The sequence below is a fragment of the Cricetulus griseus genome, chromosome 3 (assembly GCF_003668045.3).
Source record: "Cricetulus griseus strain 17A/GY chromosome 3, alternate assembly CriGri-PICRH-1.0, whole genome shotgun sequence".
In the NCBI taxonomy this organism is placed as follows: Eukaryota; Metazoa; Chordata; class Mammalia; order Rodentia; family Cricetidae; genus Cricetulus; species Cricetulus griseus.
Window position 1 is genome coordinate 99,875,003 of NC_048596.1, and position 27,336 is coordinate 99,902,338.

Sequence of the window (27,336 nt, forward strand, 5' to 3'; positions counted from 1 at the left end):
CAATGACTGAGGAACTTCAGTCCTGAACGTTGGGCCCTTCCCCAAGCCTGCGTCCAGGCTGGGTGTCACTCCAGTGTACCTGATAGTCCTCTCTACTTCATCCCCAGTCTTTCTGATCCTGGCCCATGTTAGGAAGGGTAGCCACAGGGCAAAGGTGAAATCTTCTAGTCCCCTCTGGGCAAGGACCTGCTCAAGTGTCTCCATGGGGTTTTGAGATGGGAGTGAACTTATAACACATCCTATAAGCAGAAACTCCTTAGGAAAACTCCATAGAATAAAATGACAACATCATAATGTGATTCCTGGATGTCACACATAATTTGAAATATTTCCTTTATATTTGTCCATTTAATTTTCACAAGCATCCAAGACAGAGGAGCCAGGCTTGATGGAACACCCTAGCCACTTAGGAGGTAGACGAAGGAAGATTGGGAGTTCTGGGCCATTCTTGACTACATATTGAGCCAAAGGCCACCCTGAGATGCATGAGACCCTGTCTTATTTTTTGTTGTTTTTGTTTGGTTGGATGGGTTTTTTGTTTTGTTTTGGTTTTGGTCATTTGGTTTTGGTTTTTCTAGACAGGGTTTCTCTGTGTATAGCCCTGGCTGTCTACCTCTGCCTTGAGAGTGCTGGGATTTAAGGCATTTGCCACAATCCTCTGGCTGAGATCCTGTGTCAAAAAGAAGAAAACAAAATCAATATTTGTCTTAGTTAGGGTTTTGATGTCTGTGAAGAGACACCAATGACCACAGCAACTTTTATAAAGGAAAACATTTAGTTGGGTGGCTTACAGTTTCAGAGGTTTAGTCCATTGTCATCATGGAGGGACATGGTGGCATGCAGGAAGACATGGTGCTGCAGGATCTGAGAGTTAGTAGATCTTCACACATAGGCAACAGGAAGTGGTCTGAGTCACAGTGACACACTTTCTCCAACAAGGCCATACCTACTACAATGAAGACATACCTCCTAATAGTGCCACCCCCAATGAGCTTATAGGGGCCAATTACATGCAAACTATCACAATACTTGAATAAGTGGTTGAATATAGTAAAATTAATTAATCAAATGATAGCAGGTTTTTTTGAGAGCCTAGTTGAAAAAAATGATGTCCCAAGCAACCAGCTTGAGTATTCACTTTCCTCTTCCATCCACCCATCTTTCTTTCCATCCATCCATCCATTCATCCACTAATTCATCCATCTAATGGTTCATGTAACAAATCTGTAATACTGTCCTCTGTACCCAACCCCTCAGGGTATTCAGCTTTCTCTTCAGGAGGCTCCCGGCCTAGGAGAGGAGACAGACAGACAGAAAACCCAACATGCCATTTTCACTTCTAAAGTGCTAAGAGCCAGAGGTGGGACCATGAAGCAGATGTGTGCTGGAAATTATGGGATGGAGTGAGTATGGCAATTCTACATAGCACCTGACTGCTTAAGAGAGAGGGAGAGAAAGCCATTGGAGCCCTGGGTAGGGGAAGAGCACTAGTAGCTGGAAGGAACTACCAAAGGCTAGAGGAAGCAGCATCGGAGAAAAGGTGGACATTACAGGGAGGGAGTGTGCCAGGAACAGGTCCCTAAAACTGAAAAAGTGCAGAAAACATGAAGAAAGCAAAGAGCCAAGCTTGGTGGCTCACACCTATCATCCTAGCACTCAGAAGGCAGAGGCAGGTGGATTGCCACAAGTTTGAGGTCACTCTGGGGCACATAGTGAGTTCCAGGCTGCTCAGGCTACATTGTGAGCTCTTGTCTCATATTTTTCAAAAATGCTGAGTAGCTATCTAGAGCAGAGAGGATAGTTGTCAACAGGGCATCTTAGGATGCTGAAAAGACTTCCTCATGTTTCTTTGTCCAGAACTTCCACTTTAGCAGAGATTTTACTGTGCAAGGTCATACTTTGTCCTCCCTGCCAGCTCTGAGCTCTCTCATCTGTTTTTACAAGATCAACTCAAAGGCTGCCATTACTCTAAACTCCAAACCCTCTCCCTCCTCTGATATACACAGCTCTTTGCTCAGTTTATCCCTTCTTCGGTAGCCATGCAGCTGTGTGACAGGCCAGGCTGGAAACCTGGAAAACCAGAGATGCTAAAGGCAAATGTGACCTCTAGGTTACTATTGTATGTAATGTCCACTGGGAACTAGACAGGGACACCACTCACTACTCCATCAATGCCCCATGGGACAGAAGTTACCATGATTGCCTCAGGGCCCCAAGGTCAAAGTGGAAGGTACAAGCCCATGTCCACAGCTAGAACCATACCTAGATACCACCCCAAACCATTCTGCTTTTAAACTTCTAATGTCTAGAAAGCATCACTTCTGGGAGACTCACTTGAGATGTGAGAATCAGAGAGGCAAGGGTCACACAGTGGGACAGCCACTGATGGCAATGGGATAGCCACTGATTGTGGCCACCATTCCAAGTCCACTAGACCACAAGTCCACTGGCTGAACAAGATGCCACTACAACTGATGACTTTGGTTGCATGGTTTCTCCCAGTACTGGGTGTGGCTCTCCAGGTTAGCTTGACACCCTTGTCCCTGCTGCCACAAAAGGAAGGCTACACCGAGGCCACTTCAGCACATTGGGGATAATAATAAAACGAGGGTCTCCTCAAGTTTGCTCACCAAATATTGGTCAAGGAATAAATGTCTGGTACTAAATTAAGAAAATGTCCTTTCCTGCACTCTGTTTCCATGTCCTGAACTGACACAGCTCCCTCCCCAAAATGAGTGCCAAGCACATCAGAGCCCTCCATGGTCTGGTGGCTTCCTGCTCTTGCCTAGTCCTGCCTATAGCCCTGGCGTGACCCTTACTCTGTTACTTGCTGTTCAGAACATCTCATTCCAACACTGCCCTTCTGAGGCCCTGGGTTTGCCCTACTGTGAACTCTCCCAGGAATATTCCTCCCTCCCCCTCTTTCTGGAAAACTCTTGTTTGTCATTCTCCACCTAGTTCAAACTCTAGCTTTTTTGGTCACCCTTGTCTCTCCACCCAAGAGGCACCACTGTCACGACCCTTCTGAATGTCCCTGCTCAGAAAGGTGACCTGTGGCAAGTTAAGAACAGTAACTGTGAAGCCAAACTGAGGAGCCCAGCTGGTTGACGTGTTTCTAGTCTGTGAACCCTAGGTTTTGGGGGGATTGAATGACTTACACCCAAGCACTCAGGACAGTCCCTTACATTGGGTGAGTATTGTTCATCTTAGTTATGGTCTTATTCTTATTATTGTCTTCTCTCAAAAGATAGGTCACAGGACTTGGACGTTTCTCTATGCCTGCCCACAACTTTGGCTCCAGCCGCTGCTGTCTCCAATGACAGCTGTTCCAGCAACACGGAAGCCAAGCATCTAACTATGGTGGGGATCATGTTCACAGGGCAGCTCCTCCTCGGCATAGGCAGTGTGCCCATTCAGCCCTTTGGGATCTCCTACATTGATGACTTCGCCCACCATAGCAACTCACCCCTCTACCTTGGTAAGGGTGGTCTCTTCCCTTAAGATCTGAGAATGGGGCCAGGCCCAGGCAGGGGGAGGAGAGGCCAAGCATGAGGATAGGCCAAGGAAATTCTAGAGAAGCCCAAGAGCTCCCAGTCATGACCAGGAGATGGGACTGCTGTTGGAAGCCTGGGCAGGCAGAGACACCCACTGAGGGTGGTTAGAGACCCACTCATGGCAGGCAACCCACTAAGGGCAGGCAGAGACACCCACTGATGGTAGTTAGAGACCCTCTGAGTGTATGTAGGGACCCACTACGGACAGGCAGGAACCCAATTAGGTATGAGGGGACCTTGATGATATAGTCAGAGAGACGTTGATGGCAAGTGGCACCACAGGATCCTCACCAAGACTTTGTATTTGCAGGGATCCTGTTTGCAGCAACTACGGTAGGGCCCGCCATGGCCTATGGGCTGGGCAGCCTCATGCTACGCCTTTATGTGGACATTGACCGGATGCCAGAAGGTGAGCCCGTGGAGTGTTCAATCATCCTCAAGGACACACATGCTCTGTAACTGGCCACTGGTCTTACAGGAGGCACAAAACCAGAAGCCCATATGGGAGCCCAGCAGCAACACTGACCATGGACAAGCCTTTTTTTCCACTCTCTGGGCCTTGGTATCTAGTGTAGTGTCAGAAGTAAACTGTGAAGGGCCATCTTCTGAGGATCTGTGCCCTCTGTTACCACCCTATTTTGTTACATATTCTCCCTCCTACAGGCACAGGCACGCTGTTGGCAGATAATGACATATACCCTCTTAGCTTGTAGGGAACACCACCTTCAGGGGGAAAGGCTTCCTAAGACCAGAGCCGTAGCATGCTGAGAACTGAGAGTGTTCCCTTGGGCCTCTCCCAGTTGACACTGCCTGGGGCATTTCAAAAACCCTTTTAGCCAGGGGACTACCTTGGAGTCCGAGAAACTTCTAGAGGCATCATTTGGGAAACCGTAATCTCAGAATCATCTAGAAGTCATAATGGGCCAAGGAGTCTGGCTAAAGCTTGTTCTGAAGGTGGCCGGGAAGAGGTGGATAGGGGCCCAGAGCCCTGGATCTTTTCGTGTGTGAGGGGATGGTGGTGGGTAGGTTGGGGGAGTTCTATCGGAGCAGGTCACCATGGCTTCTTAGCTGCCTGCTTGTCACACCAGCATGTGAGTGCCAGGTGTGCCTTCTGCCTCCTACTGCTCAGAAGTCCTGTCTCTCACTTAAAAAGCCACCAGCAACACATGTGAGACTGGGTGGTCATTCTGTAATTTGTTCCCATGGGTTCCTCCAGTCAGGACAGGTCTGGGCAGTTCTTCATAACTGTCACAAGTGATAATTCTGCCCATATCTCTTCCTTCTAGAACACTAGGCTCCAATACCAGACTCAAGCTCTGTTACTAGCCCCTTAATAACCTGAGGGAGAGGCTCTGGGAGGTGGGGTGACCTAGGTTTCCCAGACACCTCCACTTGGGAGAAAGTGTGTGTTCCCTATTACTGTTGATACCGTCTTGGCACACAGGTGAATGTTGCTTTTGAGCCGCCTCCCAGGTCCTTCTTTCTTCATGGGGGATTGGGATAGTGGGTGGTTCCTGCCTGCTGCAGGCACAGACAAGCATGTGCATGAAGAGGAGTTATGCTCTCTCTAGTGTGGCATGGGGCCAGGCAGGCAAGAAACAATGAAGGCATTGAGTACCATCGTGGAGAAGTCACACCCATCCCAGCTCTGGAGATCCATTTGCTAATTGCCGGCTGTGCTCCCTCGACTCTTCCTGGAGATGCCAGGATCCAGCACCTAGAGAATAGGCTGTGTGAGCTGCTCCTTGGTGCTACCAGAGCCTTGTATTTTTATAAAGTACCTGTGATGCTGGGGTGTTGTGTGACATTTTCTGGAGAGAAGTGAGCAAAAGTCTTTTTGCCCCAGATAGGACGATGATGACAGACCAAAGTAACAACTGCCTCTGAGGTGAGCTTGGTGAGCCAGTGAGTTTAATGGCATTACTTATGGGAGCATGGAGGACTCCATGGTGTCACTGGGAGGTCCACCACAGCTTAGGTGACAACACACAGAATCTGTATCCCTGAAGCTCCCTACACAACTTGTAGATGGTCCCACCCAAGAGGCTCCTGCCTAGAAATTGCTTACTGCTTTTATGACCTTAGAGAGGGCCTCTGTGGATCTTGTAACTTTCTCAGCCTCCTAAGTCTTATGATCCTCCCTTCAGAGAAAATAACTCCCCAACACTGGGAGACTGAAGGGAGATGCCCCCACTTCAGCCCTTCGCTTTAAAAGCTTACAGGCAGTTATGCATTATGTTCTAATTAAAACAGGTAAGGGACAAAAACATAGGGACAAGCCACCTTCCCCCAAACCCTGAGGTCACTAGAAGCAGGTCTTCAATAACTGCTAAACAGTTCCAGTTCTTTAAAACATGCAGGTTGGAAAACAATAGCAATCCCACCCTCACTTGATTCAGTAATAATACTTGGTCTAATAGAGTGGAAATTGCAATAGGGATAGAAGCAGGAGAGGAGGAACATGTGCCTATAAATTACACATCCCTCCAAGTGCTTTTCCTACCTGTCTTTCATGGATTTTGTTTAGCTTTTGAGACAGGCTGTCATGTAGACCAGACCGACTTCATATTCAATGCTTAGTCAAGGGTGACCTTGAAATTTTTGATCCTACTGCTTCTACTTCCCAAGTACCCAGCTTAGATTTTAAATTTTTAATTAAATTTTCTTGGTGTGTGTGTGTGTGTGTGTGTGTGTGTGTGTGTGTGTGTGTCTGTGTGTGTCTGTGTGTGTGTGTGTCTGTGTGTCTGTGTGTGTGTGTCTGTGTGTGTGTGTCTGTGTGTCTGTGTCTGTGTGTCTGTGTCTGTGTGTGTGTGTGTGTCTGTGTGTCTGTAATTCTCCAAACAACTCTATGATGCACAAAACCTCATCTAATGTTATTGATACCTGTATGTCACTGTGGGAGAAGCTGAGGCATAGAGATGAGAGTTACCACTGGATTCTGAGATTTCCCCCAGTACTGCATTGGCTTAGTGATTGAAGGTCCTCAGAGGTAGAAATGACAGCCAACTGTGACACTAACACCACCATGGTTTTCTTTCAGGAGGTATCAACTTGACCCCAAAAGACCCCCGATGGGTGGGTGCCTGGTGGCTAGGCTTCCTCATCTCTGTTGGACTGGTGGTACTGGCTGCCATCCCCTACTTCTTCTTCCCCAAGGAGATGCCCAAGGAGAAACATGAGCTTCGATTAAGGCGGAAGGTCTTGGCTGGTACAGCCTCCACTGTCAACAAGGTAAGTGCCCTCCACGTAGTGGCCCTAGCTCAGGCTCCAGAACCCACCATAATACTTCCTAACAGAGGCTCCATGCTTCCTGAGCAAGCTCCACTGCCTCCTCCCAACAGGCATGCACAGTGACCATCATGGGCCCTTCCATGATCCAGGAGATGTGGGGCCAGAGGTTGAATGAAGTGAGCAAGTTCAGTGAGCAAGCCATGGAGTCCTGTAGTGAGAGCACAGGCTTACTGGGGCTCACATCCTTCAGTGTTGGTCACTTAGAAATTCTGGAAAATCTGGCCATGTTGGGAGATGCTAAGAAGTGGAGGTTGTCAAGCTTGGGTCTAGGAAGAGTTCCTGAGAGAGGAGGGATTTGACCTGGACATAGGAGGACACAGGCAAGAACAGAGGGGAGAGCCGTGGGATGATGGGTGCAAACAGCCTCCACATAGGGTTCCACAGTAGGCATGAACCTGGCCTTTCCAGGCACAGTGATAGGGCTAAGAGCACAGTGAGCACTCTGGGCTAGGCTGGTGAGAGACCTTGTCCAAGGTCATACAACTGAAAGAGAGGCCAGGAACTATGAGCCATAGGGCAGGATAGATGATTCTAAGCCAAGGACTCTGATTTTTCCAAGAATTCACAAAAATATGAGGCCTAAAAGACAGTAAGTTGATTCCAAATAAAAAAAATTACAAAAAACACCTCCCCCTAATACTGGGGTCTGACCCTCTCAGGCCTTGCACATAGGGACTCTACCTCTAAGCTATGTATGTCTGTCTGGCCCTGGGAACAAGTTTTAAAAGTTTATTTTGACAATATAATTTCAATTTTATTAATATTTTAAGACATACATACTTGACTATATTCAGAAGCTTTGTACATTATGCTTTCTCTTTTCCCAAGCTTGTGAGGTGCTTGTTAAAATCTCAAATGTATAAATGAAGTATGGTGCTTGCAAAATAACAGTTCATCCAAATCTTGCTGAATATTCTGCAGCACGAGGAATTCTGCTTTCTGTGGCGGCCTGGGACTTTGCTTCTGAGAGTGTTTACTGCTGTGTGGGGGAGGGCCTCCTCAGAACAAGACAGTTCGACTTAAGAAGTGGGCCTGATTAAAAAGGGGACTACCTTTTTAAATTGAGGGTCAATTTATAGAATGAGAGTTCAAGTCTATCTAAGCCAAGGTCCATCTGCCCTGCTGAGCCTCGTCAACCACCTCACCACAGGGCCAAGACAGCTCAGGTTAGGACAGCTGGCGGGGGCCAGAATCACACAACCTTTGCTGCCTTCAAGACCCCTGGGTACCCCTGGAGGGACAGGAAGCAAAGACCTCCAGCTGCTTTACCAGGTGCTGTGTGTGTAAGGACTGAAGGCCAGGAAAAGCCTTAAAGAGAGGCCAGTGATGCCATGATGGCCATGATGGGAGCCGGTGGCAGAGCACCAAGGGGCCAGGAAGAAGATGGACATAGGCTCTGCTGCTCTGGGACGGACTTGCCCAGAAGTGGTGCTGCTCTGCACTGCTGATTCCCAGACATAGTGAATGTCTGGGCTGGCAGTTCCCGTGCTGGCTCAGAGGCAGGGGGAGGGCATTTCAGCAGAAAATGAGAGCTTGGAACCTCAGTTCTAGCTAGCTTGGCCTAGCTCAGGCCAAGAATTCAAATTCCCAGAACCTGGAGAGGAGTCCTTGGAGTTATGAGTTGGGAGGACAAGAGACTGTGTGGCTGATGACAGACACTCTGAGTTGAACCCTATATTTGAACAGAGAACAATAGGAGTGGGTGGCTGTCTGCTGTCACAGGCCAGCCATGTACTTTTGCAGCAAGTCACTTCTCTATGCTTGCTGTGGTATGTGGTGAGTCTAAGGAGCAGAGGTCAGATTGCTAGAGCACTACCCAGTTGCCTTGGGTTCTCAGAATGTGCAGTCCCAGCAGCTGTGGTCCCTGGAGTTGGCTTAGAGAGCTCTGTGCCATGAAACCTTGTGACGCTGGTCCTGATTGTGTGCCTGCCTGGCTGGCTCCATCTACCCTGTCAGCTTGTGGCGTTCTGAGAGGCGAGGAGCTGAGAGGTCTTAAGGAAATATTGCAGGCTGAGAACATGGTGATCTGCTTCCAGCAGCTCTTGGGCAATAAATATTGATGCAGGAGGAATCGATCCTCTGCCTCCACCTCCTCAAGGCTGCCAGGGCTGGCCAGGCTGCTTGCAGTAAGATTGGCTGGCCTGGCCCTTTAGGGTCACTAGTGAAGAGCCTGGAGGAGGATAAGGGGTCCCACTGGGTGAGGCCCACCACACTGAACTCCTCTGGAGACAAGAGGTGGTATATGAAATGCAAAGGGCAAGCACAGGCTCCCATAGCAACTCACAGCACAGGCAGCTCTCTGAAGCCTGGCCCTGTGGTCCTTCCTAACACCCAAGTGGAGACCCCACCCTGCGGTAGGTAAAGGCTGGTCTGGACACAGGGGCAAAGGACTCCACTCTGCAGTAGGTTAAGGCTGGTCTGGACTGGCTGGTCTGGAGTGGCTGATAGTTCCTGCCTGTGTCTCTCCTGCAGGGAGGGGGATGGGTAAGAAGGAAGCAGTCAAAGCCAGTCTGTTTGGGAAACCTTTTCAAGCATCTTCTCCTAGACTTAGGGCTCAGGGACTCCCTAAGTACCCTAAAGGTAAATGCAGACATTAAAGGTATCTGAGAGACTGTGGTACATAAGCCAAGGCTGGTCTGATCATGAGAGGGTCTAGCCTGTGTCTAACAGGTGGGCAGTGGATTTGACAATAATTTTCAGATCTACAGCCTGAAGCTATGTCCTCTAATTGGCTCCATGTCACTGGGTTGTGACTCCTTACACCTGCGCTGATGAGTGGAGGACTGTCAGGTGTGGGGAGATGGGTTCCTGGATGTTAGCTCAGGGATGAGGGCTCGGCAGGGTCTTTGGAGCAAAAATGCCTCTTAAGGGCTGTCTGACAGATTGCTGGATGCATTTCCCCTTGGGTAGTGGTGTCCGAATTCACAGCACTCCCCAGTGTTCACAGGTCCCTCAGAGAACCTGTTCTTGAGGCTGAGCCAGGAACTGGAAAGGGGTCTGGCCACCTGCCTCCTTTCCTGGTAGGCCTCTTACCTCTTGCATCAAGGATCCTGGCCATGCCCAGACTCTGAGTGCCATTGGGTGCTATGGCCTTCTTTTGGGTCGTATTTCCAAGATATCTGTGTGTTATTCCTTCAATAATTCTGAGTTTAGAATCCCAAATGTATAGTCTTAGTGTTCTGGGTTTTGTGTCTGCTGTTGACTGGTTGGGGTCTTATTTTGTAGGCACTGGGAGCTCAATCTGGGCTAACCTAAAACTTACTGTGTAGCCCAGGCTGATCTCAAACTCATAGTGATCCTTCTGCCTCACCCTCCCAAGTGCTGAACTGAGAAGTATGAGCTACTACAACCAGGTAAAGTTCTAATTTCTAATAGCTGGGGATTTTCAAGTCCTTGTCTTCTAAAATCAGAGAACTCTGTGTGAATGTGTGTATGTGTGCCTGCGCATTCATGTGTATTGCATGTGCACCTGTGCATCTGCGTGTACCTGTGCAAGCATGTGTGTGCACTAGTGCATGCCGGTGTGTGCACACGCACATGTGTTTGTATGTGTGTGCAGATGTGGATACATGTGTATGTGCATGCCTGTGTAGACCAGAGGACAACCTTCTAAGGTCTTTCTTTAGTGTTTGAGATAGGATCTCTGTGGCTAGGGGACCAGACCAGAAAGCCCTAGGTACCTGCCTATCTCTACCTCCTCTGTGCTGGGACTACAAGTCTGGGCCATTGCACCCAACATTTTTACATGAATTCTGGGCATCAAACCAAGGTCCTCACATTTGCATAGCAAACACTTCACTAAGCTAACTCCCCCAACCCCATAGTCTAAGGATGGATGTCTGACAGTCTTTGAGTCCCAAAATCACCTCTCTGTGTCTTTCTGTCTCTGTCTCTATTTTTCTGTCTTTGTCTCTCTTGCCTCTGTCCCTCTCCCTGTCTCTTCCTGAGATAGAGTCTCATAGCGTAGTGCTGGTTAGCCTAGAGCTTACCATGTAGATCAGGCTGGCCTAAAAATCACAGAGAGTAGTGCTCATCCTTAATTCCACTGAGTGCTGGTATTAGATATGCACCACCACCCCTGACAAAAATCCACATGTTTAAGTGGATAAGAGACCATGAGTCCATGACATTGGTTGTGTGTCTCAGTCATTAAACTCAATGTACTTCTAAGGGACAATAGCCAAGGATAAGGGCAGAATCAGGATGTAGAAATTCCTCAAAACCCAAAACTTAGGACTAGCCTACTAGGATCCACTCATATTCCTCCTGGGACTTTTGGGTTCCTGCTGTAGCTTCTTAGAGTACAGGGTTACACTGGCCTTCCTTGTCACCTGTGCTTCCTCTTTGTAGGTCCTGTTCTAGATTCCTCTCCACCAGTCTTGAAGCCCCTTGTGTCTCCTTTCCCACCCTGGCAGTGAAGGGCTGAGACTTCATCCTAACATTCCCTTTGAGTCCCAAGGCTTGAGTGATCATGCAACCCTCACTCAGTATCACATGAGGAGGGACTAAGGCCTATGGGGACCCAGAGGGATCCAGAGTGTGGTGCCCCTGTGTCTGTCTATATGAGATCAGTTTCTGGCCCAAAGGGTCAAAGAAGAGTCTCCCTTTCCTCATATCAGAGCTAGAATTCCTTTCAGGATATACTTGAATAGACTTCAAACTGTACCACATATAACACCAAGGATGACACCATAAAGAGAATGAAGGTAGATGCTCCCCCACCCTTCTCTCTCCAATGCACAATCCCACTTTCGTGTTTTATAGCAGTGCACTTGTTTCTGTTTGCCCAGTGCTAACTTCTGGTCTTATGCATGCTAAGCAAGTGTTGTACCACTGAGATGTTACAGCCTTTATCAGACATCATGATGGGATTTCAAATTGGGCAAAGGTTTGTGCTGTTAAGAAACAGCTGGTCTAGGCATACAAGAGTTTGGCAGAGAAAAAGACTGAGGCTAAAGAAGAGATGGGACCAGTTGTGCCATCTCATGATTGTAATCCAAGCATTTTGGAGACTGAGGCAGGAAAATGGCCACAAGTTTAAGGGCATCCTACGTTGCCCAGGATGAAGCCTTCTAGGACCTCGGCTATCCCCAAAGACAGCTTCAGGATGGCTAGAGGCCCACAGCAAGTCCTATTCCACTGCATGGGTGTCCTGTAGGCTTGTAGTTGTCAGCACCAAGCCCCAAGAGAGGAAGTCCTACCAGGCTTGCTGACCTGGGCAAACCACAGGCCAGATGGGTCACCCCAAGTCCTGCTTTGAGCAGCACAGTGCTTCCTGTCTGAAGAACCCACTATTAGTCAGAAGTCCTCAAAACAGATGACATTTGAAAGATAGAAATAAATTGAAAGCATAGGCTGTATGAATATGGGGGCACTGAGGGCTCCTGACACCCCCAGAATAAAGTCTCCATCCCTTCATCTGGCCATAGACCTCCAAGGTCTGGCTCCAGTCTGTCACTTGTCCCCAGTGACTGCCCTCAGGGAGTACTGGCTGTAGTCAGGTTTCAGTGGTACCCAGGGTCTGCCCCAATGCAGGCTCCATTCACCTCCATGCCTCAAGTCACCCTGTGCCCTGCTCTGTCACCTCTTCTTTCCACTGCTCTCTGAACACCACTTTTGACACCCCGACCTCCATGCCCCTCCAGATCTGTCTCTCCTCTTCCATCCCCAAACTTTATCTCCTTTGTAACAACATATACCGGTGGGTACCAGAGAACCTGAGTTTGATGGCCTGTTCTACCATATCTCCTTGGTGGCATTTCCCACTCACCAAATGAGTGCAATAAAAAGTCCAGCATCAGACAGATAGTACCTGAACTGAAGTGACAGGGCAGACATGAAAGTGCAGCCAACCTGATGGGAATGTACATGCAAAGGGCAGGTAACACTGTGACCAGGGCACAAAGCTTACAAGATTCTGCCTGCTCTCAAGGGTGAGTCTGCTCCTCCCTGGTGATTAATATGGGGAAGTTGTCATTCTGTGCATCTAGCTTCTCCTACTTTCTTCTGCTCCTGGAATCTTTCCCTCGGCTCTCCTGGGCCACACCATTCTCCCATGATGTGACCAGGGCTACTAAAGAAGAGGCCCCCCTGGTCCTCCCTATTGCAGTTTGTCCAAAAGAGATTATAAGATGAGTTGTGTGTGTGTTGCTAAAGTCTCTATTAGCTACATTCAAAGTCAATGTGATTTCTTTTAATAATAAATTTAAACTAGGCCTGGCATCACAGGTTTGTAATCCCAGCACTTAAGATGTTGAGGCAGGAGGATCAGGACTTTGAAGTCAGCTCTATGTGATGATAGCTCATGGCTGTTGTCCCAGCGCTCTGGGAGTTGAGGTAGGAGGGTAACCAGGAGTGTAAGACATGCAAGCTCTAGGCTAGCCTGAGTTACACAGTGAGATTCTGTTTTAAAAGGAGTTCAAGGTCACCTTCAGCCAACCTGGACCACCATGAGACATGTCTCAAAAAATAAAAACACATACATATTTTAGACACATTTCACTATGTCTAAAATATTCCAATTTGGGCACATAATAATATAAAGAGTTTATTCCTATAACTTGAAAATACAATATATATTTTATACTTGTGACATATTTTAGTTGGACTAGCCATATTTTAAGTGCTTAGTTACCACATGTGACTTGTGACTGCTGTCTTAGATAATGTGGCTGTGGCAGGCATGTCTAACCTATAGCCCAGAGGGCACTATAACACAGGATAGTGATGAATGCAACCCTCCACAAAACCTTGGGTCTTAATTGTACCACTTTGTAGCTGTGTGATGCCCATTCTTAGAGCATGTTTTTTTTTCAATTTGAAGAATTTCACAAAAGAAATAAATATCAAATCATTTTTATTAGATAGAATATAATTTTTCAAAGATTTTTCTAAACATTTATTTTAATACTAGTAAAAAATAGTAAAATACAAGCAGAACTCATGTATCTAATATGAATAGAAGACAGAAACAAAGCTGTCCTAATTAATCTTGCGAGAAGAAAAATTATGTGTTCTTGTATTAAAGGAGACATCAGTTATCGGTTATTAATAAGTAGATATCATTATGCGTGAATTCCTAATATCAAAATGATGCTTTATTTGGGCAGGCAAGGCAGGGGGAGTTTGGACAGGGGGTCTGTGATAGAGGTGGCCCATGGGTTCTGAAATAGGAAAGCAAGCATGAGACTCTCTTGAGAAACGAGACGTGAAGCTAGGGCACAGAGGCTCATGCCTAAAATCTTAGCACTCAGGAGCAGTGGCAAGAGGATCACTTTGCCACATTTTGAGGTCAGCCTGGTATACAAAGTGAGCCAGTCAGAGTTACATGGTAAGGCTGTGCTAGCTAGTCTTATGTCAACTTGATTAATGGAATAGTGGTGCCTCCTAACGAGGCACCAGAGCTCCCTTCCCTATCCCCCTGCCATCCCCGAAAAGGATCTCTCAGGCTGTGTGTCTTCCTAGGGTGAGGAGCTCTCCTCTCAGCATGAACCCTTAAAGAAAGAGACTGGATTGGCTCAGATTGCCCCGGACTTGACCATAGTCCAGTTTATCAAAGGTAAGTGAGCCCAGAAGAAAATGGAGGAAGGAAACAAGAGCTGCCTTTGAGATTATACTGAACATAGTCCCTTAAAGCTTGTCTTTATTAGTTAATCTGTATCTATGGTCTTCTCATGAGCCCAGACACTCCTAGTAAGGTTGGTCATGTACACCTCTCTGCTAGGAACATCTTTTCTTACTGATGTCCATCACAATCTTTCTTGTCTCTGCTGGTCATGTTCAAGAGCCCTTCTGTCCCCTGGGTATGCCTGGCTCCCACCAGCAACAAGGCTACATGCCACCGTCCTCTGGGCTCTCAGCATCCTTGGGGCTTCTGTCTCAGTTCTACCTTGTCTTTGCCTATCCTCTGCCATAGCAGGGAGCTCCTGGAGGTCAGAGTTTGTGTCCTTCACCCACTTCCCTCTAAGCCTGCCAGCAGGAAGCCTTGAGTAAATGCTCATTAAATCTCCAAGCTGCGGTATGGGTAGAAAGCCAGGGACCTGGTTTCTTGGTTCTTTGTCCTTGCTTCTCTGTGGGCCTTGGTTTTCCAGGACAATTTCTCAGTACGGTAAGAAATAGACTCACTGACAGAAACGTCATGCTACCCTGATCCTGACACAAGAAAATCAATCAGTCGGTTACCTGAGCTCACAGTGGGACCAAGCAGCATTTTCTAAAGAACTCGACCCTGTGGACATTGATTGAGTGCCTGCTATGTGCCAGGCATGTCAAAAAGCCCTGATGTTAGGCCGACCAGCCACTGGTCAGTGAGTTCTTTTCTATCTCTAACCTGAGTTTCCTCATGTAAAGATTAGGTTGGTGATATTTGCTTTGCCTTTCTCAAGGCAACCCTTGTGTGACTGTCAAGTAGGATGAGGTATGGACAGATGGCACTGTCTACTATTTTAAAAACTGCCCATGTAAGGTATGGTCTGTCCTATGAGCACATCTACCTTGCTGTTTTTATCCATGCCTGAACAGAAAGTGGATTGCTGTGGTTTCGGAAGGTGTTATCCAAGGGGACCCTTCACCTTTCACCAAAGACATTTGGAGCAAGAAAGAATTGTACCAAATTCTTTGCCAGTTTTCTAAGATTTGATGTTGAGTTATCTGAAGAAGGGACTGTCTGAATGGGGCTGGGCCTAGAGACAGTGGCCTGCGCTGCTGATTTCTGTCACCCCCTGCTGGAAAGCCTCAGCACACTATACCATGGAAGAACGTATGAATCACTGCTTTGCCTTCAGCACAGCTGGGCCTGGCTGTGCAAGCTAAATCTTAGAGCTGGTGGTCTAGGCCAGTTCTTCTCTGGATCATTCAGCTTCTAGAGGAGCCTTATAGAAGTCAGAAACGGGCCTATCCGTAGGCCCTGTGACTGGTTAGCAACTTGGACAGCAAGGCTCTACATGGGCCATTCTGACTCCAGGGTCTGGATTTGACCATCTCCAATCATGGGGGAGGCAGAAGGAGAAGAAACTCTTGGAGAAGACAATCCCTGGCTGGGGAAGTTACATGATGTGGAAGACACATTCTCTTACAGTCTGCAAATGGAGGGGGAAGCTGTCTGATGGAAGAGACCTGACTAGGATGCTAGAGGAGGACCTTGTCTGGTGGGCACGGTATGGTCCAGGAGTTAGGAGAGGCCTTTGACTTGAGGGAGGAAACAGCACTAAACTAAGGGCACACTGGTTCTGTTTAAGGCCAGTGCCTAGCCTATGAGCTAGAAAGGCTGATGAGGGAGACAGCCATCACTGGGTTGAGGGAGGTACTGGCATGTCTGCTGTGGAGACCTTGTGCTGAGTGAGGGAAGCCCTTTCTTAAGAGGAGGTTGAGTGGGAGACAGGCCCTGGAATTCCCCTTCAGGTAGCTAATGGAAAAGCATGGCCCTGACCTCCAGGAATTTTCCATCCCTTGTGGAGAAGGCTGTGGCTGCTGAGGAGAGATGGGGGATGGGCTTACAGTCCACGGCATAGATGAGTACAGCACAGTGAGCAGAATGGAGGAGTCCTCCAGAGCCAGGCAGCTGGAAAGAACAGGAACAGAGTGGGAGGGCAGAAGGGAGAGTGGTTCTGTGCTAGAAGTGAGGAGAGCAAGAGGTACCCTGTGAAAAGTTTCTGCATCCATAAGCCTCTCTAGTGGCACAGCAATGCAAATCAGACCAAGTCAAACCGAATCAAAAGTCATGTTTAATGGATACAATGCTCCTGAATGATTTTCCAGCCCCCCACCTCCCAGAGAGGAGACAGGAAAGAGAGACCAGAAAGCCATGAGTCTGTTTTCTGGGGGACAGTTTAAATACCCTGTGGGAGTGGTCTTGAGCAGCTCTGGGGGAGGGGTCATCATTTGGCAGGCTTTCTGAGATGAGGCAGGGTTTAGAGAGAGAGATGGAGGAGAGGGTTTTCCACCAGAACATTCCAGACTCTTTGGGGCTGGGGTGAAGCTTCCACCAGGCTTGCTCTGAGCAAACCTGAGTGTGTCCCTGCCTCTCTCTGGGGGCCCACCTTGCAGTGAAGGCCAGGTGATATAAACATCTCTCAGTTCATATGGAACTTCAGATGCCCTGGGCAACTCTCTGGAGGAGAGAAGGGAGGAAGGGAGTTCAGGAGGAGGGAGACAGCAAAAGGGAGGGGAAGAGGAAAGGGGCTGCAGCAGCTACCTGGAGGCCACCTACCCCATTCCAAATGCTAGCTGAATATGCAGTTTGGAGGCAGGGGACTAGGGACTTAAAGGAGGACACATTCCAGTGTTAGCCCCTACTCACTCCTCCTGGGCTGATTTTATTTTCTGTCTCTGAAGGAAACAGGTACAGGCCATGAGGATAGGGACTAGGCTACTTGGACTATGCTCTGAAGACAAATAGAACGTGCCCTCTATAACACAAGGACAAAGGCTCTGGTATGACAGGAATAGACCTTCTCATATGACCCTCATGGCTTTGTCTCTCCTCACCAGCACACCCTGGTCTCTCTTCTCCTCTTCCCCACACTTTGTCTAACAGTGGAGAAACCCCATGCATCAGAACAGAAAGTGACTTTGGACATCTCTGAACACCCTACTTGCCAGGACACTGAACCCAGGAGGAAAGGGATTTACCTGCCATTAGCACTTGCAGGGTGGGCAGCCTGACTGAGACACCAAGGCAGGATTCAGGAGCTACCCAGAGCCTGGTGAGGTCCCCAATTCCAAAACAGCAGTAACCACTGCCTGTTTCCAGGCTGGTGTTGTGGCCACACCCTACCTGGAATTTCTCTCCAAGTCCCCTCATTCTCTAGGTCCTAGCTATGTCCTCCATCCAGGAAGCCTCCTGGCCCAAGGCTGCCCAGGATTCCCTTTCTCTGGAGGCCTGAGATTCTGCCTCAGGCATTTGGACATTTGATCTGGTCCTCATTCATTAAGCAGTATTTACAAAATGACTGGTGTGTCCTGGGCTCTAGAGATAAAGCAATTGATACCGTAAAAATTATTACTCTTAAATAAAATGGGGGTGAGGTGGCAATAAAGCAGCTAAATGAATAAAATGTGTAATCTCTTAGGTTTGCTCTTGGGGAAACACACACTAGCTATCAGACATCAGGGCAGCAGTGGGCACCTGAGTTGAGGACCAAGAAGGGAGAACCCAAGTCCGGGTTGGCATGGAAAGTGTAGGACAAGATGGAAAGGGCCTGTGGGAGTATGGGAAAGGGAGAACAATTCAATAGAAATAGGAAAAATCTGAAGTGAGACGGGGTGAATGACATAGACTCAAATGAGATGGCATGAAATAGAACTATATTGAACCCAACAGAAGTGAACAGAAATAAACGTGTTAAATAAGCCCCCAGGTGACTCAATGAAGAGAAGAATTTCAAAGTCGGAGGAGGTGGAAAGGAGCCAAGTGTAACGGGATAGCCTGGGATTCACTAGAACACTGGAAGGAAATGGTGTGGCTGGCTGCCCGTGCTGACCTCCTCCCCCTTGTCCCAACAGTCTTCCCCAGGGTGCTGCTGAGGATGCTGCGCCATCCCATCTTCTTGCTGGTAGTCCTGTCCCAGGTGTGCACCTCATCCATGGTGGCAGGCCTGGCTATCTTCCTGCCTAAGTTCCTGGAGCGCCAGTTTTCCATCACAGCCTCCTTTGCCAACCTGCTCCTTGGCAGCCTCACTATCCCCTTGTCCATTGTGGGCATCGTGTTAGGAGGTGTCCTGGTCAAGCGTCTCCACCTGAGCCCTGTGCAGTGCAGCCTCCTCTGCCTGCTGGGGTCGCTGCTGTGTCTGCTGCTCACCTTGCCACTCTTCTTCATTGGCTGCTCTACTCATCATATTGCAGGCATCACCCAGGGCCTGGGGTGAGTAGGCACTCGCATGGGAAGGTGCATGCTGAGGGTAGTCAGTGAGCCACTTACCCCTGTCACCTCCCCTGGGGCACTGTCTCCTCCCAGTGCTTACAAAGCTCTATGCATGACTCTCCTTGGACTCGGGTACAAGCACGCTGTGGTCACAGGATGACATCAAATGCCGTAGCAGAGGCATGGGTGGAACATCAGGGGCAGAAGATCTGATGTTCCTGGGAAGGGCCAGAGATGGAGTCAGAGTACAGTCACCCATGGGATGGCATTTCCAGGGAGGCCAAGACCTGTGGGCCAGCAGAGTGGGATAGAAGCCAGGCATAGGAGGCAGGACCTAGCGTAGCCTGAGGGAGGTTTTTGTTCCCCGCTGAAGTTACATCTGCCCAAGAGAGACAAGCTCCATGCCTTGGAGAAAGGGTGAGCAGGGAGCTGGGCAGTCCTTCTCCAGGAGCAGAAGAGGTTAAGAAACCCTGACTCTTACTATAATGACCTCATTTTCCCTGGAAGCTGTTTGAGCTTAGTTTGGCCCAGCACCCAGCTAGAATTCTCCAACTTTTTTCTACTTGGCACAGCCTCCCTTACTCAAGTGCCAGGTTCCCTCACCTGGACTCTTACACATGACTGTGGACTCAGCTTGAAGCCAAGGCACCATAAGCCCTATCCTTATTGCTTTTCTCCCTTCTTTCTCCTTCCCCTCTCCTTTTCCCAAACAGCCGGGCTGTCTGGAGTAGGGGCCTTCCATATGCAGAGGGCCCGAAGCCAGGCCCTCAGGAAGCCCCAGTCTGAGCAAGCACCAGGTCCTCCCAATGACATTTCAAGTGAGAAGTCAATGGATATTTTACCAACACTTTACAAGTCAGTAGGGAAGGCAATAGAACAATGATAGAACCCATTAATGAGAGTTCATGGGGACTCAATGAAACATACAAGGGAAGCCTTGAGCCTGCCAGGTGTATAAGAGACCTTGGCTCTGGGCAGATGTCCATGATGCTAGTTGTACAGGAACTAGCTCACTCAATTGGTCTCAGACCATGCTGCCTGGCTATGTTTTCTTCCTTCTCCTCCTCCTCTCCCTCAGCTCTGACATGGCATTCCACTCATAGTCTCACCAAAGTTCTTATAAGTTAATTCATAGGTTCTGGGTTCTAATTCACTGAAGCTTTCAGAGTGTCCCTCTTAGGTTCCATTGAGTCTCCATGTTATCTCTATCATGAATTCTATTGTTATACCCACTTTAGTGATGATGCAGTGTCACCTGGCAAGGGTGCTGCGTTTCCTCCTAGCATGAAGCCAGGTCACAGCCTATGCCCCAAAGCCTTCCTCTTGCCCCCCACCCAAGAGAGATCACCCCTTCAGACTTGGGGCTTCTCTCTTCGGGCTTCTGCTCCTGTCCACCATCTCAATTCTTCAGCTAGGGCAAGGGCACACCTAGGATCTTGGAGTAGGTCCTGTGGTGGTGGCAAGTGACACAGTGAGCACAACAGGGGGATGAACTCAGAGGCTGTGAGATTTCAGGACGTGACAGTGAGAAGGGAGCCCCAGTCCAGCTAATAGAGAAATGACGGTCCCAGAGGAAAGTAACCACAGGTTGGAGGCCCCATAGCTGGTTGGTCTTCTCGCAGGGCCCCATCACAGCTGTGCTTTGCTGAGACAAGGAAGCAATTCAGCCTGTAGAGAGAATGGCCCCTTTATCTGACACTCACTTCTGAGAGGAATTTCTCTTGTGTTCCATCCAAACACAAGGATATTTGCAGAAGCTTCCAGACATGTAGAATCCAGGATTGGAAGGGCACACCACAGACTCTGGTCCAGACTCCTCCTCACGCCCCCCCCATTAGAAAGTCCCCTGAGTTTCAGTGTCTTCCTCAGGGAAAAGCTGCAGATGAAATTGCTGGCCACTGCTCTCAGAGCAGGAGCCAGACTGCAGAGAGAGTCCTGAGAGAAAAGATCCCTGCCAAACACATTTGCCTTCTCTCTGTCTAGTGCCCAACCAGGGCCAAGCCTGTTTCCTGGCTGCTCAGAGCCCTGCTCCTGCCAACCGAATGACTTTAACCCTGTTTGCGACACCAGTGCTCGCGTGGAGTACACCACACCCTGCCATGCAGGCTGTACAGGTCATGTGGTCCAGGAAGTTCTGGGCAAAAGACAGGTAAGGCCAACCTCCCACCCAACCTCTGCCTCCACACACCCCCACCCCGCCCCAGTCTATGCTGCCTATCATTCCACTCTCTCTTGCTTTCTCTCTCTTCCCTCTGTCATTTTGCCTTGTTCCTCTGCTTTGGCAGGTCCAGAGCATCACTCTCCCAGTAAGTTTCATTGCCAGCCTGGGGTCGGGGAGGGGAGCCAGAGTTGGCTCCCAGCAGCTGGTCTACTCAAGGAAATGAACCACAGAGATTTCAGGTTGCAGGTGGGCAGAAGTGGTCCCCACTAGCACATACAAGAGTAGAGGGGACACAACCCACCTGGGAATGTCCCAGAGGGCTCCAAAAGAAACAGCATCTGTGACAGATCTTCCAGGGTCATTAGGCAAACAAGGACTTGGGATGGGAAGACTAGACAGGGACAACAGCTAAGAAGAGGTTTGAAGAACATATATTGTGTGTTCTGGACTCCAGGCTCTGCACTGAATGGCTTATCCTGGTGAGCTCACTAACAAGGAAGCAAAGAGACACGGTGCCTTAGAGATGTAAAGCACTCACTTTTATTCTGCTCATTGTACAGATAGGAAATGAAGGCCTGGAAAAGGACCAGGCAGTGCCCAGAGTCTTATACCAGAGCTGGATCTAGAATCCAGGTCTCTAGCCCCCAGCCCAAGCTGCACTGGATCCAGAGGTAGGGGTCTGGATGCACCACGTGGAGGAGGGACAGGTACGTCTTTCCATCCAGGGATTATCTCTTGCCACGTGTATGTGTACTTCCTTGGTTCAGCACAAGAACCTGGGATCTGGGATGAGCTGGTCTAGCTGAGGTGCACTCAGGTAGGTGACAGAGTGAGATGGGCAAAGGTAACACTGACTGGACCTCAGGCTTATAAGGTAAAACCAGCACTGTGGGAAAGACTGGAGACATCTGTGAGAACTTCCCATGGACATTGATGCCTATGAGGGAAGCCTGGGGAAGAATCTAGAGGCAAAGTGCCCAGCTTTGGTGTCCATCCCAGCTGGCTTCCCAAGCAAAGAAGCAGTGTGGGGGCTACCATACCAATCTCTTGCTTTGGCATGTTTCTCCACGACCTGGCTCCAGGGATCTCCAGTCCAGTGGGTTACTTGGCATGTAACTGGAGACCAAAGGCCACTTTTTAGTAATATGAAGTGATGAGGGCTTAGGGTTCTGGCAGTACAGCCTGGTCATGCTTATCAGCACTGCACAGCAGTGGGCAGATATCTTGGATAGGCAGCAATCCAGTTCCCATCTTACCTCTCATCAGTCATTAAGTCTATCTCCTAAATAACTCCACCTTAAAATTCTTTCCACATACACCCTGACAATGGGATCTTCTGCTTGCTCATCCAGTCCATCCCAGGAGCCACTGATCCTTCCAAGGCCCCTAGATAACACCTTGGGTTTCTCAGCCCTTCTCATACTGAGAATTATCCAAGGCTTCTGTAGTAAGAAATAGGAAGCCTGGGAGTTCCAGGTATCCTAGCCAGCAATACCATCTTTGAGAACTGATGGGACCAATCCCTGCACACCTGACTGGGGTCCCTGGTATCTGTGATCCATCTGTCAAAAAGGTCTGACCTGGTGCTGCAAAGATGTTTCAATGGTTAAAAGTGTATTGCTCTTGCAGGGGACCTGAGTTTAGTTCCCAGTATCTATGACCAGTAGTTTACAACTGTCTGTAATTCTTCCCCAGGGGATCTAACACCCTCTTCTGGTCTCCATGGGTACACACACACACACACACACACACACACACACACACACACACACACACACACACACACACACACACACACGTAAGTAAACAAACACATAGACACTCTGACCAATAGGAAAGGGAAAGGAAAAAGAAGCCCCAGCCTTGCTCCTTACAGGCACCCAAGTGGCACTGGTGATCAGACCACTTCTTAGCTTATCCCCAGCTGGAGGTTCTCCAGGCTGCCATCAAACACACCAGGGCTCACCTAGACAGTATCTGCCTCACAGCTGTGGCCCAGTCTAAGCACATCAGTCTGCCTCCAGGCACCTTACTTGACTCAAGTGATCACAGATCAACTGATGGACAGAGTCTGGGACTCCAGCCAGCTCTGCCCTGCTGGCTGTTGACACTTGGGAGCTTCCCAGGCCCTAGGCCCTTGGCCAGCTGTTGCTGTCAGAGGCTGCTGAAGGTCCATCTCCTCCTGCTCCTTACTCCAGGTTTTCTACACCAACTGCAGTTGTGTGGCAGGGGATGGAGCAGTGTCTGCAGGTTCCTGCGATTCAGCCTGCAGCAACCTGATTCTGCCCTTCATTCTCCTGATCAGCCTGGGGGTGGCAGTGGCCAGCATCACCCACACACCTTCCTTCATGCTCATCTTAAGGTGAGAGCAGGGCAGGCAGGGTGGGTACCAGGAAACCTTTCACAGTCAGTATGGGACATTCAAAGGAAGAGTTGAAAGAATGAGGCCACTCAAATGTCCTAGCTAGCTCCTCACTGTCCTGTCTTCATTCCCCTGGCAGCCCAAGGACATGAAGCTTTCTCTTCATCTTGCAGACAAGGAGACTAGGCTCAGGAAAGTTCAGGATCTGGGAGCTAGTTTTATAGCCTAGCTGTTTCCTTGTTTGAGGGTAGAAGAGGCCTCAGACACTGACCTGGCCTTCCTGAGGAGGGCACCCTATGGGGAAGAAGAGGTGGATCTAACCTCTTGCAGTGGTGGGACACAGAGGGATGTCTAGGGAACCAACTGAATCCCCATGGGCTGGTCCTGCACACCCCTCATGGCCCTAAACATGCAATGAAGGCCTGCTGTGGACCCAGGACCCACAGGGTGCTGCTTCTGAGATCTTCCTGTCCCTTGTCCTGAGAGTGCCATGGGACTAGCAAATTGACATCTATGGTAGTCCCTGGGTAGGGGTTGGGACAAGGAGACCTGAGAACAAGATAATTCTGTTGTCACTCTGCTGGGACTTTTCTCCTAGCTATCGACAGTCTAAGAGATTAGAAAGAAATATTAGGTTCCGAGTGTGGTGGCACATGACTTTAATCCCAGCCCTCAGGAGGCAAAGGCAGGTGGATCTCTGTGAGTTCAAGGTCTGCCTATCTATAGAGTAAGTTCTAGGGCAGCCAGAGCTACACAAAAAGACCTGTCTCAAAAGAATGAGAAAAAGAAGAAAGAAAAGAATAGTAGAAGATAGAAGGTCCATAGAGCAGGCTGGTGTAAGAGAGAACGTAGAGGGAGCAGATGCTTGCAGGGAGCTGAGCATGCAGGCTGGTCTGACTCAAGTCCTGGCTCTAACCTCCACAGCTGTCAACCCCCTTATCTGCAGAATAGGACTGTGACATGCCCACCTCCCGGGGATGCAATGAGCTGAGTATAGAATCCCCGAGTTACAGGGAGCACCCCCTAAGTGTCGGCTGTGGGCATTGTTTAGAAGCCAGATGTCACTTGATATCCCAGGCCAAAGGGTTACAGTGCTGGGAAAACTGGACCTGGTGCATAGCTGTCCCAGGATCAGGTCTCTCAGTGGAAAATCAGTGGGACTGTGGGATGGAGGTGACTACAGTGGTGTCTGTGAGCCTGGCAGTTGGTATGTGGACCTAAGATGCAGGGAACTGGGCTCTGTAGGTTGAGGAGTGACAGGTGTAGACTCTGAGCTTCCCCCACCACCCTGACCTTCAGCCTGGCAGGGGAGATTGGCATGGAGGGTGGAACCCACCTATGGAAGCCTGCTGCTTCATGGTGCTGGGGCTGAGTCTCCGTCTATCCTCACACAACCATGTCTTTCTTGGTAGGGGAGTGAAGAAAGAAGATAAGATCCTGGCAGTGGGAATGCAGTTCATGCTCCTGAGAGTACTGGGTAAAGAGCTTGCCTGGGGACCTTGGTGGTGGTGATGGGCATCCAGATGTCTGCCAGACCTGGAAGATACAGGCCTGAGTGAAACCTTAGGGCTCCTTTGTGTGTGGGATAAGAAAACCTGACCATGTGTTTGGAAGTGTTATGCCTTGGCTGCACCAAGTCTGATGGAGGCTTCCTCCAAATACATACTAAAGGATGGTGGAGGCCAAAGACTCCTGAGCCAAGAGACCTATCACCCTTGTGGCTTGCATGTGCTGAAGGTGAGGGCTAGGGCATGGTGACCCTCTGCTATCCCCTGAGCCTCTCTTTCCTTAGCCTGGATGCCCAGCCCTGTGATCCATGGCAGTGCCATCGATACCACCTGTGTGCACTGGGCCCTGAGCTGTGGGTGGCAAGCCGTTTGTCGCTATTATGACCATGACCTGCTCCGAAGACGGTAAGCACCAGGGTGGGGAAGCCCCATGTCAGGAGACACCCACCCTGCAAACCAGAGGCTACCTCTAAGAGAGGACTCATATACCTGGTCTGGAACTCCCAATATAATTGAAGCTGGCCTTGAATCTTCATGCCTCTGCCTCCCAAATACTGGGAATGCAGGCATGTGCCACTAAGCCCTGGATTTTTTGTTTTGTCCTCATTCTATGCCCAGGCTGTTCATGAACTGACTAGGTCAGTCAAAGTGGCCTTGAACTTATAGCAATCCTCCTGCTTCAGGATTTTGAGTGCTGGGATTTTTTACGTGAGCTACTACACCTGGTTAGCTCCCCTTATTATATGTGAGCAAAATATCAGCTAGAGTAAGAGATCCCAGACTCTTATGACAGAGTCACCTCTAAGTCATCAAGCAGTCTCATCCTAAGGGAAAGAGACCTGACCCCTCCTCTGGGGCTCAGACTTTCTATCTGTACAATGGAAAGCTCAGAGAAGCCCAAAGGTGTGGGTATCATAGGCTGTGTGGATGTCGAAGAACTTGCAACAAAGCAAGGGCCAGCCAGGGAGTAGTCACCTCTAGCTCTTAGGTACAGAACACAGTTCCCTCAGGCTAGGACTGTCTAGGGAGGCTTTACCAAACAGGGGCCTTCAAGAGTTGAGTAGGAGAGGCCTAGCCTGGGTCTTACTTCTGTCAGTGCAAAGCAAGAGGGATGTTTAGTCTCACCCCGCACACCAGCCCCTGCCCAGCTTCCCCGGTCTCCAGGCCTCAGTGTCTTAACTGTACCACGTCTACTGACTCTACCATTGCCACCCTGAAGCTAAAACTAGTCCCTGAAGAGTGGGTCCTGAGTTCAAGGTTCCTCCCTCTTCCCTCAGATTCATAGGCCTCCAGTTCTTCTTCAAAAGTGGATCCCTGGTGTGCTTTGCCTTAGTTTTGGCCATCTTGAGGCAGCAGAACAAAGAGGCCAGCATGAAGGTCATTGTGAAGAGCTCTGACCTACAGCAACAACTTTAAGCATCAGGACCAGAGAAGAAATTCAAGGATTCCAGGAGGTCAACAGCCCCAGCCTCACCCTGGCCAGGTGTGGCAGCCACAGCCATGCATTTTCTGAGCCCTTTGCCCAAGATGGGGTGTCAGAAGTGCCATGTTCCAATCCTGGCTCCTCTGCTAAATTGTGAAGTGACTCTGAACAAGCTTCTGGCTTTGCTTGCTCTTTGGAACCAAGGAGTTGTTGTATTGGTCATTTCTCAAGCAACAGGGTTGTCCTTGTTCCTTCCTCAGCCAAACAACCAAGGACTAAGCTTTGTTGCTGGGGAGGAATTGTCCAGCATCCCCCAGCCCCTTCTAGGATAGGAAGGTAGGCCAACTCCACACAGAGCCTCAACCCAGCTCTGCCACTTATGGAGACCCACCATTTCCAAGTTTAAGTAGGAAGGGATTCCAGCTCTCAGGCTCAGGCTCCAGCTGTGCACATCTGTGAAGGCCTCCTCCCCAAGCCCAGCCAGCCTTCAAGAAGTGTCTATTTGGAGCCCCCTGGAGGCAGAGTCCAGAGATTAAGGAGCATCCCAAGAGCAGGAAGAAATAGGACACCATATTTGATGAGGTGTGTGGTCAGAGCCTTAGCTGGAGAGGGGTTATCTGACCCAGAATGTCACAGCTTTTATCTTCAGGGAGTCACAATTGGGAAAAGGAAGGTCTATCCTTTCTTTTAGAGGTCTTGTAACTTCAGAGACCAGTTTATATTCAGAGTTGCTCCTACTAAATGTCTGTTATCAGGATCTCAGGATCACATTTGACCAGGCGCCACCAAAGTCACTGTGGCTTTGGGGAACAGAATCCTAGACCATGTCCCCGGGGTTTTGGAGCTAATGCCTGATTCTGCGATAACCAAGTCAGGTTGACCTCTTGTTCTCTGAGATCCCCGGATCAGTGTGAGGTGAAGGGGAAGAGAAGAGCAAAGTCCAGCTCTGCACAGTGACCTATGGTGCAGCATGCTTGGGTCAGAGTCCCTGAAATCCCCAATTCTTTTCCAAGTCAGACCTTGTCTGGCTTTCTGGCCAGTCTTATCTGGCCTAGCTACTTCCAGGCAGCAGAAGAGCAAGCCCTGATCTGCTCCCAGCCCAAGCTATTGACAGCACACACCCCACCCATATGACCACAAAGACAGGGAAGAAGGAGCTAGCAGCAGTCTTTACCCT

The 27,336-nt window shown here is 49.3% G+C and overlaps 1 protein-coding gene across 1 annotated transcript in view; it reads left to right on the forward strand.

Annotated features, from left to right (window-relative positions):
* Slco2b1 (solute carrier organic anion transporter family member 2B1) overlaps window positions 1-26,152 on the forward strand; it is a 29,147-nt gene extending 2,995 nt beyond the window's left edge. Inside the window, exons 4-13 of the mRNA XM_035441351.1 lie at window positions 3,248-3,478; window positions 3,865-3,963; window positions 6,595-6,785; window positions 14,310-14,403; window positions 18,348-18,705; window positions 20,689-20,854; window positions 23,065-23,228; window positions 24,641-24,705; window positions 25,021-25,141; window positions 26,014-26,152. Of these exons, the coding sequence (XP_035297242.1) occupies window positions 3,248-3,478; window positions 3,865-3,963; window positions 6,595-6,785; window positions 14,310-14,403; window positions 18,348-18,705; window positions 20,689-20,854; window positions 23,065-23,228; window positions 24,641-24,705; window positions 25,021-25,141; window positions 26,014-26,152 (1,628 nt within the window). The remainder of the gene's footprint in view (window positions 1-3,247; window positions 3,479-3,864; window positions 3,964-6,594; window positions 6,786-14,309; window positions 14,404-18,347; window positions 18,706-20,688; window positions 20,855-23,064; window positions 23,229-24,640; window positions 24,706-25,020; window positions 25,142-26,013) is intronic.
* Window positions 26,153-27,336: the final 1,184 nt, after the last annotated feature.